Source organism: Indicator indicator, chromosome 2 (genome assembly GCF_027791375.1).
Source record: "Indicator indicator isolate 239-I01 chromosome 2, UM_Iind_1.1, whole genome shotgun sequence".
Taxonomy (NCBI): domain Eukaryota; kingdom Metazoa; phylum Chordata; class Aves; order Piciformes; family Indicatoridae; genus Indicator; species Indicator indicator.
In genome coordinates, this window is record NC_072011.1 from 57299616 (window position 1) to 57319689 (window position 20074).

General features: G+C 40.1%; 1 protein-coding gene across 3 annotated transcripts; it reads right to left on the reverse strand.

The window, feature by feature from the left end:
* Window positions 1-3336: 3336 nt before the first annotated feature.
* Window positions 3337-14819, reverse strand: LBR (lamin B receptor). 3 transcript variants are annotated; one of them, XM_054394632.1, is made up of 14 exons: window positions 14634-14819; window positions 13489-13683; window positions 12894-12977; window positions 12391-12393; window positions 12120-12294; window positions 11356-11552; window positions 10552-10606; window positions 8685-8879; window positions 6901-7004; window positions 6316-6441; window positions 6051-6219; window positions 4863-4943; window positions 4642-4764; window positions 3337-3520 (listed from the first exon to the last, which is right to left on the reverse strand). In XM_054394632.1, the coding sequence occupies exons 1-14, from the start codon at window positions 14796-14798 to the stop codon at window positions 3360-3362; spliced, it is 1833 nt and encodes a 610-aa protein (XP_054250607.1). In that variant the 5' UTR covers window positions 14799-14819; the 3' UTR covers window positions 3337-3359. The 3 variants fall into 3 exon arrangements, with proteins under 3 accessions (XP_054250607.1, XP_054250598.1, XP_054250588.1); XM_054394623.1 differs by lacking the exon at window positions 12391-12393 and having other exon boundaries at window positions 12120-12291; window positions 14634-14798; XM_054394613.1 differs by lacking the exon at window positions 12391-12393 and having other exon boundaries at window positions 14634-14798.
* Window positions 14820-20074: the final 5255 nt, after the last annotated feature.

Here is a 20074-nt window from a genome sequence, read left to right on the forward strand (position 1 = left end):
TCCTGAAGATGTGTTGCCAAAAGCAAATTATCTGAATTTGAATGTGACTCTGAGTTGAACTCCTCCTTTTTCTTGCCCTCGCCACTCATTTCCACTTATGTTCCTAAGCTATCACAGGTATCACAGCCACTTTCACACAAATGCACTTAATCCAGTTTCCAGCTTTAAACTGATTCTTTCTGGTCAGTTGATTAACATTTAGAACTTTCTGCAGTTTGCACTGCGTGAGCAAGAAGGGCTCCTCCTCAGTCAGGCTGCCTAAACCTAGCAACACAGGGCTCCAGCAGGGACTATAGGCAGCGAAAGAATCCTGAGAAGCTTGTCCTAGGAAGAGTGGAGAAGCTCATGCACACACAGCTCCGGTCTTGGGGACCTCAAGACAAGTTGGTCACATTAGCATTTGGCTGTGCAGAGTGAAGGCGGCCCTGTGTGTGTGTGTGTGTATGTACAGTCTGGAGGAGAGGAGGCTGAGGGGAGACCTCATTGCTCTCTACAACTCTCTGAAAGGAGGGTGGAGTGAGGTGGGGGAAATATTTTCTCCTTCATTTCTCTGAAGCTATCATCCTTTCTAGTAATTGGTTTTCCCTAGTTCAGTAACAAATAAAGTTACTGTCCACTGAGGTTTTTGAGCCCGCTTTTCCTTCTCCTGCCCTGCCACCTACTTCTTAGCACTTCAATTTTCTTCAGTCCAGGCCTGCAAGCAAAGTAGCTGACACAGACAGAGCTGATTCAAAGAACAAAGGTGCTCTCAGGCTGATGGTGGACCTGTAAACATTTGCACAGTGAGAAGTGGGAGAAATGGAGATCTCTGTTTAAATGGACTCCTCCTTTCCTTATACTTCCCAGACGGGTTAAGAGAAACACCATTCATGAGTTTGTAACAGGCAACCCACAACTACAGACACAAAAAAGAACTTCAGCAAATTTGCAGCTTTACTTAATAAACTACCATGAACTGAAAAAACCCCAACCAAACAAAACCCCCACACCACCGAAGTTTAAGCAAAAGCTTTATTTTTGTTGATCGTATTAAAAGAATTACTTCAAAATCAAATTCACATAAAACTCAGCATGTAAAAAATAAACTGAAGTTGTCATTGCTCAAGATCTGTTTGTGAAAGACAAGGGCTCCCACTTACATGTTAACAACCTTGTGTGGTAACAGAGAGAACTGGGATGGCAGGAGCAGCTCCTGGTTTACCCACTGAGGAGCTGGAACTGTCCCACCCTGCCTCTGCTTCCCTACATTTTAGAACACCAGCTGCAAATTGGTGTTAATTCTTCAAATGCTAAACGCTCTCATCTGTGCTAATCCATTGAGCAACCATTGAAAACAAGCATCCCAGTTCAACCTGCTACTTCACAGGAGTACATGCTCTTCAGTCTTGTTACAGGCACTACGATTTGCTTCCAAGAATCAAAGTACTTGTCTTAAAGCACTTTCCTTACAACACCAACAAACAAATTTTTTAGAGGAGGCTGTCACAATCAAGCTACATTATATACACTTCAAATGTACAATTCTCTTAAAAAAATGCCTGTGTACAAAATAGAGAGTTCTCTTATTTAAAAAAAAAAAAAAAGAAAAACCACGTGCTAGATTTCAATTACATCAACATTTTTAAAAACTTAACTTCATTGATGAAAATTAGCAACATTCTGAGTTATTAAGAACCTTCCTGCCAGTAAATATCGTGGCACTTGCACTATGACTACAAGAAGCTTTTTTTCTGACCATTTGTGCTATAAAACCTCACCTGTGAAGCAGGTGAGAAGGTCTCAGTTGTGACAAGAGTAGAAGCTAGCTCATTAATGCGAGATTATTTCAGGAAAATAGAAAATTATTCTACTTAGGAAGTAAATACTGCAAGGGCATTCAATTTACAGCCAGTTAGACAAGGAACACAGCTAGTGACTGCAACACATACATTAGTTTAAAAGTCAAATATGTACAAAAATATATTAGAAAGTGGTTAAGTTTAACCACAGGCTCATGTAAAAAAAAAAAACCAAACAAACAAGGTTGTTTTAAATAGCAGTAGCAAAAAAATAGCTATTTTCTCTATCTGCAACAGTACAAAAGGCAAAACCTACAGATGAGGTAGCAATGCCAAATTAAAAAACACAACTTTGGATTGAGGAGCATCTCCTGTATTTTCATAGCATGTGAGTCGATACAAATATTTAAAGGAGCACTTCAGTTGTTGCCAGAATTAATACATTAATTTACAAAAAAGACCTTTAATCCAAATGAATTTTTTTTTCTTTTTTTTTTTTTTAAGTTACTGGCAATGGATTTAATCTGCTGATTTCTCCTGCTTCTAAAAAAAAAAAAAAAAAAAGCTATGGCATTATCAAAATCCAAACACTGTACAGTAAAAAGGTGGAGGCTTTATTATACACACTGGGTAAATGCTATGGTACAAAAGATATTTTACAAAAAGAAGCCAACTGCGGTCATTTTATTTTTTTCTGTCAAATACACATCCACTACACCTTTTGTAACCCTGTGTTTAATGCCAGATGCAGGATTTGGGTTCATTCCTCTGCCCACAGCTGAACTCGGTGTTTGCATCATATACCTTCAGGAGTCTGAACTCTCTAGGGTCAGGGGCACTGCCAATGGCAGCTCAGAATCCCTGATTCTGTTTGGTGCTGAAACTGCTTTGAGTCTCTCTTGCAGGTGCAGGGCAGGGAGGGGCCACATGACCCTCCCTGACCAAAAATTCCTATTAATGAAAAGCCAGGAGGGGGGACACTCACCCAGGTGAGCTGTTACCTCTTGGCCTGGGGCTGCAGTGCAGCACTTGCCAGCAGCACAGGCCCCTCATAGGTCAAATCCTCTGCTTTCAGCTCCACTGACCAAAAAGATTCCAAATTCAGGCAAGTAAGTCAGACATCTGAAGTTACATGGTACAAGTAACACCCAAAAAAAAAAAAGCCTGGATGGAATTTCTGTATTTATTGTATTACGAAAATAATATAATTTACATCACAGTGCTTAATAAAGGCATTAAAAAAAAAAAAAAAGAAAACACACAATGTAAACTCAAGATTCTAGATAAAAATTAAGGTGAAGTATTAGGGCTCCAAGACATTTTAAAAATCACAATTTTTTAAAAATTAAAGTCACAGTCAGTTCACATAACTCATGTATAAGAGGACTCATAGATACCTGTTGATGCACTCCACTGTTTGGTCACTTTTTCGTTGTTGGTTTTTTGTTTTTTGTGGTTTTTTTTTCTTTTTATAAAAAGCCTAAATAACAAATAGACCAAGTGCAAAGGTAAGAGGTATATTTTTATTTGCACGAAAAACTAACTTTAGAAGGAATCTGCAAATCAGGCATCTGGAGTGCTCTAGTAGATGTAAGGAAAGATGCGGTACGGTACACGCTGACAATACTTTTCCCATGCCAAGCCATATTTTTGCTTACAGTGATGTTCATCACGAGCTTCTCGATGAACAAGCAAGCAGATGAAATATATCACGTAGAAATAAGGTAAAATATGATTAAAACCTGTAGGATAAAGTGAAAAAGTTACTTGGCATACAGGGAAACAAAAACAAAACCAAAAACATAATCCAGAAATGTTAGCTACCAGTGACAGAGAATCACAGCATGCCAGATTGGAAGGGAGGGACCCCAAGGATCATCTGGTCCAACAATAGCACAGCTGAAGTAGGACAGCCTGGCACCCTGTCCGGCCGAGTCTTAAAACTGTCCCCAAATATAGGGGAATCCTCTACTTCCCTTGGGAGACTATTCCAATGTCTAATCATTTAGGTTAGAAATACCTTTGAGATCACTGAATCTATCCCAGAGTTCATCAAGTCCAACATGTACTAAGCTGGTGACACATACCTGTGATGGACTAGGCATCTTATGCTTTAATTGTAAAGCATCTAATAAATACTCAACAGGATAATGAAAAAAGAAAAATGCGTAATGTTTATAGGCATAGGCAAAGATCCACAACCCACCCCCCGATCCCCCCAAAATAATTCTTAAAATTCATAGTCTCAACATCTAACAACTTCACTCTCAGTTCATGGTAAGCTGTCACATATTTAAAATTTTTTATCTATTAAACCCCGATAAATAAGACCCCAGAAGCACTGAGGTGCCCCATAAAAGCCACAAGGTTTACTCTGTTTTGGGTATAGATGGTAACTCTGGCTTTGCTCAGAGCACACGACTTAGAATAGAAAGAACAGACTTATGGATGAAAAGCTGGACAGGAGCCATCAATGTGCACTTGCAGCCCAGGCGGCCAACCATATCCTGGTCTGCACCAAAAGATGGGGGTTGGACTAGATGACCTTTGGAGGTCCTTTCCAACCCAGACCATCCTATGATTTTATGAGTGGCCAGCATGCTGAGGGAGGTGATACTTCCTCCTCCTTTTCTCCACCCTGGAGAGACCTCGCCTGGAGAAATGTGTGGTGCTCTGTGGCCCCAAACATAAGGACGTGGACCTGTTGGAGCAGATCCGGAGTTCAGGCACAAAGATGATCAGAGGGGTGGAGGACCTTGCCTTGAGGACAGGCTGAGAGAGTTAGGGTTGTTCAGTCTGGAAAAGAGAAGGCTTCAAGGAGACCAGAGTTTTGATAAAATACACTTTAGTTTCAGGAACTTACCACAGGGTAGAGACCATGCTAGAGCCATGATGATGTCACCAAGGTAATTCGGATGACGAACAAAACCCCACCAACCTGTGACCAGAAGCCCTTTTCCAGTTGCAGTGGGTATAAATTTCAGATCTGTGAACAGTGTTGTAGTCATTACAACAACCGAAACGGGCATTTAAAGAGCACAAAGAGACGTATAACAACAATTGTACGAATACAAATGCACTTACAGGCCAATTTGGGATCTGCTGGATTCCTTCGGAAATTGTTTTTCTGAGAGTTTGCACTACGGAATATGTAATATCCAATACCTGAAAATAAACAGTATTTAATTTGCATTTTCAAGTTGTCTTTCCTTCAAAAAAAAACACTAACAAAACCTTTCACGTGCTCTCTGCCACTTCTGTTACAAGTCTTTTCCTCAGAGATGTAACTGATATATTGTTTCTCAGAGCCCTTAACAAGACAAAAATGCTGCTCATATGCTGTTACTTTCTAGTTTTTAAGATAATGGAGCAGCTTTATTTTCACATCTACTTTTACATTTGTATCTGACTTGCAGTTTCCTAATGTAACATTGGGCCTAAAATTCAGAAAAGCTGATGTGCTGCAGTTTGCGAGACTACAGCTCTATTAGAATCATAGAACTGTTTCAGTTGAAAAAGGCCTCTGAGTCCAACCATCAATGATCCGATGATTAACAGCCCAGTATTTCGCTACAGTGCCCATTTCACAAGCTGACCAGCTATTTACAAGTTCACATTATTAAAAGAACCAGACAATGAAGTTTTATCTGGTTTTGGAATTGATTTCCCCCATCATTTTCACAAGTCAGTTTAAATTTGTTTTTTTCAAGGCTGTATTGAAAAATCACAAGCACAATATACTCCAAATAAAGGTGTTAAAAAAAATAACTGAAAGAGAAGGGGAAAAAAAAAAAAGATGTATTTCTCAGACTTGCACATACTAAGTTGCATGCCTTTGTACTCTTTCCATGTGTTTAACTTGTCATGTTTACAAAAAAAAAAACACTCCTTTTAGGGGGCATCAGGAAGAGATGCAAATTGTTAAACAACATAGGCAACAAGCTCTTGCCATCGTGTTTGTAAGTCACTTGCAGTCATTCAGAGTGACTTGAAAAGGCATCTGCTACACTTCATTCAACATGTTCTCATTCACTTCTGCAACTCCAGAGAGTATCTACCCCTCTCAACACAACACTTAGGAGTCGGGGGTCTCATTTATCCTTCATTTAATACTATTAATACTGTGTATTAAACACTACCCACAAACATGCTTGCACCAGCTGTGGCAATACAGAAAATAGCACCACTGCATCTTAGTTCAAGCTTCGCTTTAGAACTCAAATCAGTACTACACCATTCCTGCCAGAAACAGTAACAGTCACTGTAACTTACAGTTCAGAATAGTAATTGCAGCAGCAACAGGCCATGAAATTGTAGTAGGATGGCCAACTAAATAGAAGGCCTGCAGACTGTAGACAAAGGGAACCCACACCAAATCTCCAAATGCCAGCATGAATCCAAATCCATCGTGGGTAATATCCATTGTAGTTAAAACAGCTTCCTAGATACAAGGAGGAAGGAATTCTGAATTTACAAAGCTTCATTCATTTAGCGTTGTAATTAGGCACGGTAACAGTTAAATATGATTGCCATTTACCTCATTCCAAAGAGCATCCACCACGTAGAGAAGCTGGAAGCTATTCACAAGTATCATCGACAGTGATGGCATACTTAGATTGTGTATCTTCATCTCAGCCAGGAGCATCGCCAGGTTTATAACAACCTAGATCAGGAAAAAAAAAAATATTCTTGTAAAAGAAAGTGGTCTTCTCTAGTACACTACTGGAAATTTTAACACACCTGCTTTTGACCAGTGTCTAAGTTTAAACACGTAACCTACTTCACAAGCCGCAGTTTGCAACTAACTCCATTTCTGAAGCTGTATAACCAATAGATGAATGCTTTAAGAAGGGGATTCATTGCTCACAAAGCAAAGAAGCTCAAATGCGACCATTTTCTTTAAGTGAATAAAATTTTTTATTAAAACACTGGCAACATGGAACTGAAAAGTTTTTTTCCTGTCTATAAATACATACTATACACTTAATACCATTTATTTGTATATACACACACCCACACACAGATACATACACGTATGTATATATATAAAAGACAATATGCAATATTGCAATATTGCAAACTGTGCAATACTTAAAGAAAATACCTGACGTTACTGACTCACCCAGCCAATTAATCCTGGACGCAACTCACAAAAGTATTTGAGGTCAAAACTGCCAATACGGGGGTTTAATTCGTGCCCAATAAAAAAATCATAAACCAAATACCCTGCAGATAAAACACAGTTTTTGTTAGCAATACTCTCCCTTTGTCACTGCACTACTCTCCATCAAGCAGTTCCTACTTTATACCAAAGTTCTCCCTCTCATTATAAATAAAATTAAGCCTGTACATTAGCAAGGAAAATGAGTGTATATGCAAAGTACAAAGGAAATCCCACATGGTTTATGCTTTAAGAGACTCAACTATTTTAATTTGGAGGACCAAACACCTTAGAAGTTACTGTTGGCTTCTTCTTGACACTTGCTCCTCTATTTTTGGCTTATCCTGTTGCTCACATCACAGTTTATGAATACGATCTATGGTGTATTAATTAATCCTACTCTTCCTCCTACTTCACTGCTGTTTTCTGGGAGCAAGAATTCCTTCAGCTGTGACAATTTAGCTGTCCATCAAAAGAGATGGATAAGGAAAACATAACACCTTGACTTCAAGATACTCTGCACCAAGTTAGCAAATAACATTTTGCAGAACTGTTACAGAATGCTCTTATGCCACTTAGAGAGACTAGAATTGCACTTTTCATAGAAAAAAACACTTATAATAATTTACTACATCACTTCAGACATGCACATGCTGCACTGATAAAAGAACTGTGGATATCTGAATACTCCATTTTTAATACACAACATGTTCTGTTCATTAACTCTCCTGGTCATACTATGATAACTTTTAAAGGCAACTTAATGCTGATCAACTTCTCAATCTATGCTCTGTCCTACAAAAACATATGCATATAACTGATACTTTCTAGGCAGGCAGTCTCATCAATGAATCAAAATTTCTTCTGAAAACTCAGTTCAGCCAACTAGATTTTTGAAAGTGCACTGCAAAATAAAAATTTAGAAATACACCATAATTGCCCACTGCCAAAACAGCTACATTTTTTCAGTTTTCCTTTCCATTCCCAGCTGTTTCAGGAAAAGGCCCACTAGGAGGGGCACTATGAAGCAAGCTAGACTAGCCTCTTAGACAAATACTAGAGCCATGAGGATGATTAGGGGACTTGAGCATCTCCCCTATGAAGAGAGACTGAGATCCCTGGGGCTATTTAGTCTGGAGAAGAGAAGACTGAGAGGGGATCTGATCAATGTCTCTAAATATCTGAGGGGTGGGTGTCAAGTGGAGGGGCCAGGCTCTTTTTGGTGGTTCACAGTGATAAGGAACAATGGGTTCAAACTTGAACATGGAAGACTTCACCTCCACATGAGGTGAGGGTGATGGAGCACTGGAACAGGCTGCCCAGGGGGTTGTGGAGTCTCCTTCTCTGAAGACTTTCAAACCCACCTGGATGCATTCCTGTGCAGACTACCCTAAGTGATCCTGCTCTGGCTGAGGGGTTGGACCTGGTGATCTCTTGAGGTCCCTTCCAACCTCTGATACACTGTGATATTATAAACAGAGGGAACTGTCCTCTCACTCCTAGGAGACTAGACCAGCCAAGGCATTTTTGCATGAGCTATTTAAGATTATCCCACTAAAATTTTAAGTATTTTACAGTATCTGAGTGTGAACATAAAGTTGCCATTTAACTTGAAAGAAAGTTTACACTGGTAGAAAGTCACAGTATTAAAATAACCAGCCCTAAATCTATCCTTCAATTCAAAACAAAACCAAAACAAACTGCAGCAAACAATTGGAAAGAAATTATTCAAAAATGTTACTCACCAGAATTTCCACTTGGTGCTAGTTCTTCCTCAGGTGCTTTCAGGGACCGAATATAGAGAAAAATGCTCAGTCCCATAGAAAAAGCTGCAGCTGACACTGCAAACTGCATGAAGTGATCATACAAATAATGAAGTTCGAATTGAAAGTATAATAAAGCTCCAATTGCTGCAGCAGTCAAGATAAAAGCATAAAACCCTGGAGGATACAGAAGAAAAATATGTTAGCCAAAATAATAATTAAAAAAACCCAATCATTTTAGCAGAACCTTCCCAGTCTGGACTTTCTGCATTTTTTCTTCCATGATTTGTCTGTATTTCAATAAGGTCTTACACATCCCATTCTCTTGAGGTTCAACAATACACCTAAGATATTCTATTTACACCCTCAAATCCCCTGTGCTCCTCATCAGAAGGACAGGAGGCAGGAACACTCCAAATGCTCCTACATTTTTTATAACATAGGATTCAGATTTCAGTGGAAAAATGGACACTGACACTACTACTGGATAATGATAGCAAGTCATAAAATCTTACCTATGGGACAACTCACTTAAGATGAAGAAGAAAATAGTTATATTCACATACACCTTGACACATTTAGTGGCAATTAAATTATTAACTATCAAGTCAAAAATTGAACATAAACCTTTTTGTATTTTGAGATTATAAAATCACATAGAATGGAACGAAATCTAGCAGGCAGTCCTGCACAGTTCCTAGGCACCTTCTATGAACCCTTTCCCAGAGTCACAGTGGTTGAGGTTAGAAGGGAGCTCAAGAGCTCACCCAGGCCAACCCTCCTGCTCAAGCAGGTCCATGTGGATGTTGGTTGGCCAGGACCACACCCACATGGTTTTGGAGTATCTTCTCTGGGCAACCTGAGTCAGTGCTCAGTCATACTCGTAGCACTAAAACAAACACACACACATACACACACACACACACACACACACACATTTCCCAAAGTTCAGTTGGAAAACTTCAAGAATTTGCATTTGAAGCAGCAAGCACATAATTTCTCTGCCCATTCCACCCCCCAACCTCCTCTTTTTAAAACAAATTAAATCATGTAGCTTATTTTTTCCCTTCATTAGAGTGGAGGAGGGAACCCACAAAAAACCCAAATACTGCAGGACTATGCCCCTACTAAAGACAAGACCAAAACCAAAAACGTTTGGAACCAGCCTCAACGTGACTCACTCACACAGGCTATAGTTCACTCTGCTTCTAAATGGTTCATCTTCCTAGACTACAAAAGCCTACTGAACTTTGTAATATAACACTAGACAGTGTCCTCCACACAACTAGTCTGGAATGCCTGCAAGTCAAAGTATGCTCTTCTATTTAAGCCTGAAACAGAAGCACTGCTGTAATACATTAAACCGTACTCTAAACCTAGACAAGAAATTTGCCTTATTCATAGGAAGTTAAATCAGATCTGAATAAGGACTCAGAGTTGTTCTTTGCTAGGCAAGAACATCTTAAATCAATTAAGACACACTTCTTATTAGTCTGTGAATCAGAGGCATCAAAGATGATCTAGACACATGGGATAAAATCTCTTCAGATCACTCCTGAACATCTTCCCCAGAGCAAGTGTCTTTACCAGATGAGCATGACTTAGCTGTATGAAAGGAGTCACCAGTCACAACTGCATGCAGACCAGATGCCCTACACAGTGTAATGTTTTCCTCTGGCAGCAGTTAGCCCTTCATGTTCTTCCAAGTAAAGGCTCATCATGTTGTAGGAAAGACTTACAACAGACACCTAGTTTGACCATGGAGCGTATCTTTCATTGTTTGTACCTTGCAACACTGAGCCCTGCAGATCAGGTAGTGACTGGGAGTAAGCAACTGCAACACACCTACCATTTATCCGGTAGTGCAGCTTCTTTCCACTTGAAAGAGGCAGGCCTTCCACAACCTGAGAAGAAAATACCAAATACCAGTGTATTCAAAGTGCTCTGACAGAGGAGGGAAATGAAATGCATGTCTGCTATGAAGACATTCAATTAAGGTAATCAGATGCACACGTTCCAATCTGAAGATCATGCATTGATCTCAAAAGCATTCTTGGAATATCAAATGAAAGACTAAAGTTTCCAATAAAAATGTTTTTTTAAAAATAAATATCTTCCTAACTAGCCTTAAGAAAACAGATCATCTCCAATCACTGTATAGCAACAGAAAAACAGGATGGAACCATCTATTTATTCTTTCAGAATCAGCCAGCATCCCACAAATCAGAAAATGAGTGCAACAGACCATTTGTCCAACATACAGACAGCTAGAAAATTTTATAGCACCCCATAAATGAAGATTGCATTCCAAAACACTGTGTAGCAGTAAGAAATTATCAAACAGTTCGTCAATTTACAAGTCAGAATTCTAGAAGAATTTCAGCTATCAAGCAAATTTTATCTACATATTGATTTGAACTTCTGCATAATGCCTTCCACCTCTTCTACTTTAAGGCTGTGAAATGCAGAGCCATGACACTAAGAAACTGCAGTATTTCAAGCTTAAAGAAATCTGCAGTAGCCACATTTCAGCTTAATATGGAAAATTAATTAATTTGCTTTCAAGCTCACTGCATCAAGAACATAACCTACCTTCCAGGTCAACACACAAGTTAAATACTCATAAAGACCCAGTTGCTTATGGACTGCATACCTTTCCAATTGGCAGTAAGTAAAATAGAGCTTGAAGGGCAAACCACAGAAGAAACACACCAAACACTCTAGTTTCCCAAAGACTTTCAAGTGCTGGGAGAGGAGGAGGGAAGTTCATAATACTGGGGTCATCTTGTTTGCACATCAACAGCAAGTAGAACACAGTAGCAGGCAGGAAAAATATCAGCATGAAGGTCCCTGTAAACAAACATCATGCCTTAGTAGAAGATAAACATAGAAAATAAAAAAAGAAAAAAAACGAGTTTTGATCCCACTAATAAAGCTCAATATTAACTTCAGTTATCAAGATGACCTTGTCATTATCTATTCCTGAAGTCAGAGCAGCAATCCCCCAGTTACCTAATGAGCCAGACACACTTTCCAAAAATCCCACCAAACAGGGAAAACCAACCAACCAACCAAATAAAAAACCATACAAAAAAAGAATACTTTACTACTGACTTCAAACATTTTTAAAAATGTAAAAACTTTGTTAATCCCTTCTGAATTTGGAAATATTTAAATCTCACTGTTGAAAGGAAGACTCAAGACCTTCACTCTATTTCACAAGGGAATGAAGTACAGTAACTGTTCTTTGACTGCCACCAACCCCACTGCAGACTACATGGAACACTGTCATCTGACTATGGATTCTGCAGTCAGGGTCCAAAAACTATAAAACCAGTTCTTGATGTAACAGCATGGTCAATAACTAAAAAACATAAAGGTACAATTTTCAACTATAAAGACAATTTGCATACATACCAATTCTTCCTCCAAACTCTAACTCCTTGGTTTTTGGTGGTGCTTTCTCTGTTTTCATAGTCTCAAAAATCTTTTTCTCTGAATATATCTCTTCTCTTTTCTTCTCCTCTTTTCTTGGACGCAAGCTGTAGTGTTCAAGCACACGCTCTATATCCAGGTCTGGTTTGAACTTCTGCTGTTAATGAATGAAAAAAAATTACTAGTGATTTTAATTACACCGCTATTTCATTTTTAGGCAAATATTATTCAGTATAAAACACCAATATACAACCTGCTCCATTTCTATGCAACGTTTAAGTTTGTGAATTTATATGAAGAGACTGGCAAAACCAGTTTTACACCTATGCCATGATTACATATCAGCACCAGTTCCAGTACAAGTAATCCATTCCCACTCCCTTTTCTCTTCTGTTAGCTAATACACGAAGAGCAATCAGGACTAAGGAACAGATTTAACTTTAAAATACTAATTCCCTTTCTATGGCCAAACATCCACACTGTAAAAGCATGGGAATGAACACAAGCAACCAGTGAGGGCTTGATGGGAATAAACACACAAGAAAAAAAATGTTACACAGCTCTAGCACTCTTTCCTTCTGAGAACTTCATCTCCCTCTCTTCTGAATTTAGCTCACAGAACAACAAACTTATTTAACTTAAGTTTTTTTTATGTTGCATTCTATTTCTCCTTGTTGACTGCATTGCTCCTTTCTAGGGATATCTAAGTGAGATACGAATATAACATAAAACTAAGAGCAAGTTAAATGTTCTTACCTCCAATGCTATGAAGGATGTGTCATTTCTTTCTGTACTCTCAGGTTCACCGTTGTAGCTTCTGGTGTTATTCTCACTTGGTTTCTGGTTTTAAAAAAAAAAAAAAACTAAACAACTATGGTTTGAACAATTTTCCCATATTAATGAAAACAGAACTCATTTTACATCAAATTCTAATGCCTACCTGCCATGTACTGAACAATACATCTTAGAAGTCAGCTACCTTCCTTCGCCCCATTTCACAAGCAGAAGCATATGGCTAACAATTGCTTCAATAATAAAATATGAAAGCATTTGTGTTTCGATGATGGTAAAGTTCTCAGAAAACTGAACTGGAACTTAAAAGTATGTTTACATGTCAAGAATTTCCTTACAACTCAGCAAGTCAAAAACTTTTCTTTCAAAGAAAAAAAAGTAGTTCTGAGATACACTTTTGCAACTGATTATGTTGTTTAGGGAATGTAAACTACAGCTATTTTTACAGTAATAAACCCAGTATGCATAAACCAGATTTTTGTAAACAGCAAACATTTGTTTTTAGAGAAATTCAGCAACCCCACACAAAGAACAAACAAACAAACAAAAAATGTAATACCAGTGGAACTAAGTTAGTTTCCTGAACAGTTTTCTTCTTGTCTTCTTTATGTTCTCTGCTTTGGGACGAAGAACGACGTCTGCCTTTTGCTGGCCGACCAGGAGATCTAGATCGAGATCGAGATCTGCTACTACTTCTTCTGGAGGGAGAACTTGAAGAGGACTGGCTCTTCCTGTGCTTGAATGATGACAGTGTCTAAAAGAAAGAGGGAAAGAAAGCAAAATCTTATCTTGAGGTGGCAAAAAACAACAACCTGCAAGCAGAAAGCGACAAGTTAGAAAGCAGGGAAAAGAGTTGTCTACCTCAAGGCAAAAACATTTTGTCCCAGAAGAAAAGGCCAGTTACAGGGCATGGACACTGCCACCAAAAGGCCAAACTACAGTTCCCAAAGACACACAAGTCAGCTTTGAACTTACGCAGGTTTCAGAATGGGCCTTAAAAATCAACCACAGCAAACATTTGAATAGCTGTGTCTCATGCACTATCACATCTTAAATTGAAATAAAACTTGTATGCGGAGTTTTAAAAGCCTTTATTAGGAACATGAAATGAAATAATAAAGGAATCTGAAAAGGAAGGGATGTGCTCATAAACACATAACCCTTTTTCCAAAGTCTCAAATTGTCACAAATAGAGCAGAATACATTTTGAAGCCTTTGGGGACCTCAGACTGTACAAGCTATTCAGAGATATTTTAGGTGTGTGCTCAAAGGGTATGTGCTAGTTATAATTACAGTAATACTTAACTGCATGCTTGCATTTATTTTCAAATTTTCTTATTTAGAAATGGAAAAAAGTTGAATTAGCACCAATCCACCCCAATTACTACATTTGTAAGATACCCAAAACTATTTTTTTCATGAGCAATCATGCCATAGACTTCCTGTATGATCAAAGTTGTTTTCCCCCAAATGTATCACTGCTATTTCCATCTAAAAGAAAAAGAAAATCATGCTTTTTTTGAAAATAGGGTCACCATTGCGAACTTCTACTTGAGATGTCACATAGAGAAGAGGTACTCTTTATCACCAATTCTTTGAAAGTACAGCTAATGAAGACTTGCAAGACCATTATCCAACATTAAGCTTTATTTGTATCAAGACAATATTCCATTCCAAATACTCATTATATAAATGTGTACTCACCCTTATATCACTTTCTTTCAACGCAAGTTCAGTCCCATCTTTGTACTTAACAGTATAAAGATGAGCAACATCATCATAACTAGCCACTTGTACTTCATAGTACAGGACACTTCCGGGCCAACGGCCCATCACCACCTCGCCATCAGCAAACTTTCGGCTCGGCATTTTCCCAAAGGAATCCCTGTAAAATAAATCAGTACATATGGCATTTAAACATTAGGCTTGCTTTCCCCCCCTATTCTTTCCGTATCATTTAGGCTGGAACAAGTGAACTTTAAAGTAAACAACTCTTCACCTTAAATTGGCAAAAAGCTGCCATGTAAGAAAGAAAAGCAATGATCTCTTTTCAAAATTAACAGACAGAAAAAAACAGGCTTAAAATACAGCAAAGACTGAAGTTACATGTTATTAAAAAATATCTAAAGGTATTAATAGTACATCTAGACCAGTATTCAACTATGATAAACTATCTCAGAATCACAGAATTGTCAGGGTTAGAAGGGATCTCAAGGATCATCTAGTTCCAACTCCCCTGCCATGGGCAGGGACACCCCACACTAGATCAGGTTGCTCAGAGCCCCACCCAGCCTGGCCATAAAAACCTCCAGGGATGAGGCTTCCACCACCTCCCTGGGCAACCTGTTCCAGTGTCTCACCACCCTTATGGTGAAGAACTTCTTCCTAACATCTAATCTAAATCTACCCTCCTCTAGCTTAGATCCATTCCCACTAGTCTTATCACAACCAGACACCCTAAACAGTCCCTCCCCAGCTTTCTTGTAGGCCCCCTTCATATACTGGAAGGCCACAATAAGGTCTCCTCCGAGCCTTCTCTTCTCCAAACTGAACAACCCCAACTCTCTCAGCCTGTCCTCATTGAAGAGGAGCTCCAGTCCTCTGATCATCCTCATGGCCCTTCTCTGGACACATTCCAGCACATCCACATCTTTCTTGTAATAAGGGCTCCAGAACTGGATGCAGTACTCCATCAAGAGACCATCAAAACCAGGCAAAGGTTATATTTGACCAAAATTACATAACGTAATCTTATCTAGAGGGGAAAAAAAGTGAATTAGATGGTATCTCAGAGTCCTCCTACCCTCTTTTCCTGTGGTTCTACAGAAATTACAGCAGTAATGATTTCAAAATATTGAAATAAATCATCCCCAATCTATGCAACACACATAACCACATTACATACTTTCTTCAATTTATTATGCAAAACATTCCTCATTTTGGAATTTAGGCTCCTGTCTGGGTTGAGTATTTTCTCTTTTCCACCTATTTAGCACAAGGCATGTAATACCTTTTGCAGGGGTCTGCAGGAAAACAAAGTACAGCATCACTGCTACTGCATAATATGAAAAACCAAATTCTCTCCTCTTGTTTGCACCTAAGGTTTTTACTTGACTTTAGCAAAACATGGTTTAAGTGACTATCACCCTTGGTCCACCATACCAGGGTGCTAGGAAAACCACAAGTTCAGCTTAAAGGAAGTTACATGCAGAAGATATTTTTACCTGAACTTCTCTAACTCAAGTCTAAACATAAAAAGTGAGGGCATCCTAAAAGTCTAAGGTAAAATACATACTAGTTTCTGTAATATCGCCATTTGTATGATGAATACAGGAGCTTGGGAGGGGGGAGAACAAACCAGGAAATGTTTTTGTTTCAAAGCATTTTAATTTGTTTGCTATAAATTAAGATATGAAGCCACACAAAATAAGGGGAAACTAGGTATTTAACTACATACTCATTTGTTACACATTAACTGACCTGCAGTGAAAAGTTAAGATTCTTTGGCAAAAAAAAAAAAAAAAAGAAAAAAAAAGAAGACCCTGTTAATATGCAATCACAGACTTTCACAGAACATTGGGAAATGAGGCTAAGTGAGGGGTTTTAATCAACATCCATTCTGGCATTTCCTGAAGCTGTTGCTGTAGTTGGATTTACACCTGTGTAACTCTCCAAGCCAAAGAAGAAAGGAGAGACTTGGCAAAACCCCTTCATGTGCACTTCACTGCTAATATGCCTAATTGCTTCAGAACAGAAATATCTGGCCATCTCCTTTGCTATATAATAATTGAAAGAGTGAAAAAAGTGAGGTTTAGTATTTAGTTTCACTGATACTTGCCAGTCAGAAAAATTACCAGAGGTCTAGTCTGTGCTTGTAGGCACATGCACTTCCAGCTTATCTATCTTCTACTGTCTCCTTACTTTCTAATTCTTCTGAATTCCCACTTTTCAGCTGCTTTATCCCCTTCACTTTAATCCCCTCAAATTCACAGCTTTGTTTCTTACAACTCTGAAATACTTCTCATATCACTATTTCAAAGTCGTCTTCATTCTCTCCTTACTCCCCTTTAATTCCTTGGGAATTTTCTGCTTTTTCTGCCCTTGTTCACCAGACTAGTTCCAGTTCCTCTTTGCCACTTCTGGGCTCAAGATCTGACCTCAATCTCCACCTGTCTCCTTGTCCATTTTTCTCACAAAAAAACCCAATTCTTTAGGAGATTCACAACTACTACTGCTCTTTTCCCAGTCTCTCACAATTCCAGCTTCTTCCTCCTCTTCCATAAATAGTCTAAACACTAATCCTCCACCAAGCGCAGTCAGAGCTTTCACCAGATGTCATAGCCTGATCTAAGACTTCATTTCCTCTTTGCTGTCATACTTCCTACACTCCAGGCAGCTATTTCTTCTCTTGACTTGGAACACCTCAGGCATCATCTGTAAACTCAGAGCCTGACCAGAACAAAGCTGCCAGATCCTAGGATAAAGTTGTGAAAAACAGAATCTTTGCAGTTTACGTCCTTTTTGGGAAAGGCAAACTATTTTTCACTAAGTTGTTACTAAGGGCACACAAAACATTTTTCACCCCTCTCTGTCAAACTTCAAAACCTAGCACTTTTGCACACAAACAGGAAGACAGCTCAAAGAAAAGGTAACCTGATTATTTAACTCTTTTTAAAGACAGAAAGCCCCTCCCCTCCTCCAAGCTTGTTCTCAAAAGGAGCCAAGGTTAATTTTAAAAAGTTGGAAAATGTGGTTCAAGGACCTGAAGCTAAATCAGTGTTATGCAATTCAGCCTGAGGTATCTATCAACCATATGAAATTCCAGAATAATAAACTTAAGCAAGTGAAAAATATTATCACATAATTCAAAAGTAATGAACAATCTTATTAATAGACTGTCTTACTTTTCCATTCTTTCCTTGAATATTAAAAAGTAATAATGAGATCAAACATTAAAAAGTATTACTTCTTACCCTATCAAAAACTATCAGCTTTTTCTACAGCCCTGTGCCTTCTGTGAGAAAGGTTTGCAATGCTCATTCCATATACACTACTTTAAAAAGCTACAGCTTTTGAAAGCCGCTTCATCTGTTCAGCTAACAAAAGCCATTACTGGCATCAAGAAAAATAAAGAGAGGAAGTCTTCAAAAAAACAAAATAACATAGTTTACAAACTGCATTTTGAGTTTACAGTTCTTTCATGTTTTATACACACCCCTGATGATTTTCAGGGTATCAAAATTTGTATTAACTTCAAAATAAAATTATTTCATACAATGAACCCTGTACTGTACAAGAAGTTGATTGTAAGTTTGTTCACTTCCTCACAGGATGAAATTTGTGGTTTCTGCAGAATTATGATTTTCCTTTGGGAACCCAGACTATAAGGGAATGGTTCTAAAGGATTTTGTATCTTACACCAAGCCAAGACAATTAATACAAAATTCCCTGGAGCTTAGAATTTGGTCAGGAAGAAAAATTACTGCTGACTCAACCAAGAACAAAACAATTAAAAAAGAAACATGACAGCAAAACATATTGCCCCATATATCCATTTCTGGTCTTTGTTAAAAGACCCTCTCACCGTGTATGTGGAAAGATACTTCAGTCTTGTCAAGAAAATAAGACTGCTAGCTTGAGATCACTAGAGGATCATATCCCATGATCATAAGTTTGGTGTACAATTTTTAGAAGAAATACACAAACCAACCACTAAACAAAATTTTCCCTCTTGGAAGAGGAATATTCGTATGCATCCAGTAATTCTATTTACTGATTTCGACATCTCCCCACTGTTAAACAAGGTGTAAATGAGAGGAGTGAGCCATCTGAGCTTAAGTAAACAAGAAATACAAAAAAATAAAGAAAACGTTGCCAGCTAAGGCTAACACGACAGACTCCTACATGGAAAATAACTACTGAATTCACCAAAGAAAGCAAGCTATGGAGAACCTTTGGAGGCTTACAATTACTCATGCCACATTTCTAGTTCTTTACCTCCATAACGGTGGAGGCAGCTAACACTGTTCAAGGCCGGCTGGACTAAACAGCCAAACTAGCTTCAACAGCTAAGATCAAACACAATGCTCAAGGCAAAACAACAAATTTTAAAAAGCTATTACTGTTTTCAAAAGGCCTTTCACTATAAGCACTACAAGCAGAGAGCAGCTCGGCTCCCCGCGAAGGGCCGCCAGAGGTGGAAGCAGCGGCGGCGCGGTGTTGACAGGAAAGGACCCACGTGCCGGGAGCGGGGGCAGGGCTGTGCCCCCACCCTGCTCCGCGGCCCCGCCCCGCCCGGCTCCTGGCCCAGTCCTGGCGCGGGGCCTTTGCCGCGGGGGGAAGGGAGGAGCCGTGCCGGGCCAGGCCGCCCCTCCGCACCTCTCCTGCGACTCGCTCTCTGTACACGGAGTGGCTGCGGCCTTTCCCCGCACCGGGCTCAGCGGCGGTAGCGATGTGGAGATGAACGACAGCGTTCCGAACAAAGCACGGGTGCCCAGCTCCACCCCCACCTACCCCCGCCCTCAGGTCTCAGCCAAACTGTCCCGGCAACATTAAAGAGCACCGTTCGTGCGCCACCGGGAGAGAGCGGCCTGAGCGAGGCCGCTGTCCGATCCGACGCCCGCGCAAGAAGGAGGGGGGGAACGGGGAGAGGCGGCGGCAACGATTGGCCAGAGCGCTTCCCCCCGGGAAGGCCGCGAAGGGGGGTGTGTCCCGGTTTGCACCTGCCCCGGTCCGCCATTCCCTTACCTGGTGCCCGCCCACACCGGGCCGGGCAGGAGGCGCTTCCGCGGAGCAGCGGGAACCGGGCCCGAGCACGACACTGACCGCTGATGGGAACAACCGCCCTGAGCGACGGTTACAACAGCGTAACCTCCCGCCCCTTCGGCCCGCCCCCTTCCCGCCCGCCAACCGCACCCATTGGCTACGACCCGCCGTTTGAATCCTGGGTGGCCGCACGCTATTGGTTGCCGCCCGATGGCGCGGTGCTCCCGCCAGAGGGCCGCTGCTTGCCCGCCCCGGTGAGGGGACGAGCGGGGCGGTTTTAGGCCTTTCACGGCAACGGGGTGGGGACGGTAGCTAAAGGATGCGTGTGCTGAGGGGAGGAGAAGGGAAGTTCGGGGGTGGAGAACGGGGCCGCGGTGGCT

Coding starts and splice junctions, on each gene's coding strand:
- LBR (XM_054394632.1), bottom strand. CDS start 14,798: ATGCCGAGCCGAAAGTTTGCTGATGGCGAGGTGGTGATGGGCCGTTGG. Junction 11,553..12,119: donor AGAGTTTGGAGGAAGAATTG/GTATGTATGCAA, acceptor GTTTGTTTACAG/GGACCTTCATGCTGATATTT. Junction 10,607..11,355: donor ACTTACTGCCAATTGGAAAG/GTATGCAGTCCA, acceptor TTTTCTTCTCAG/GTTGTGGAAGGCCTGCCTCT.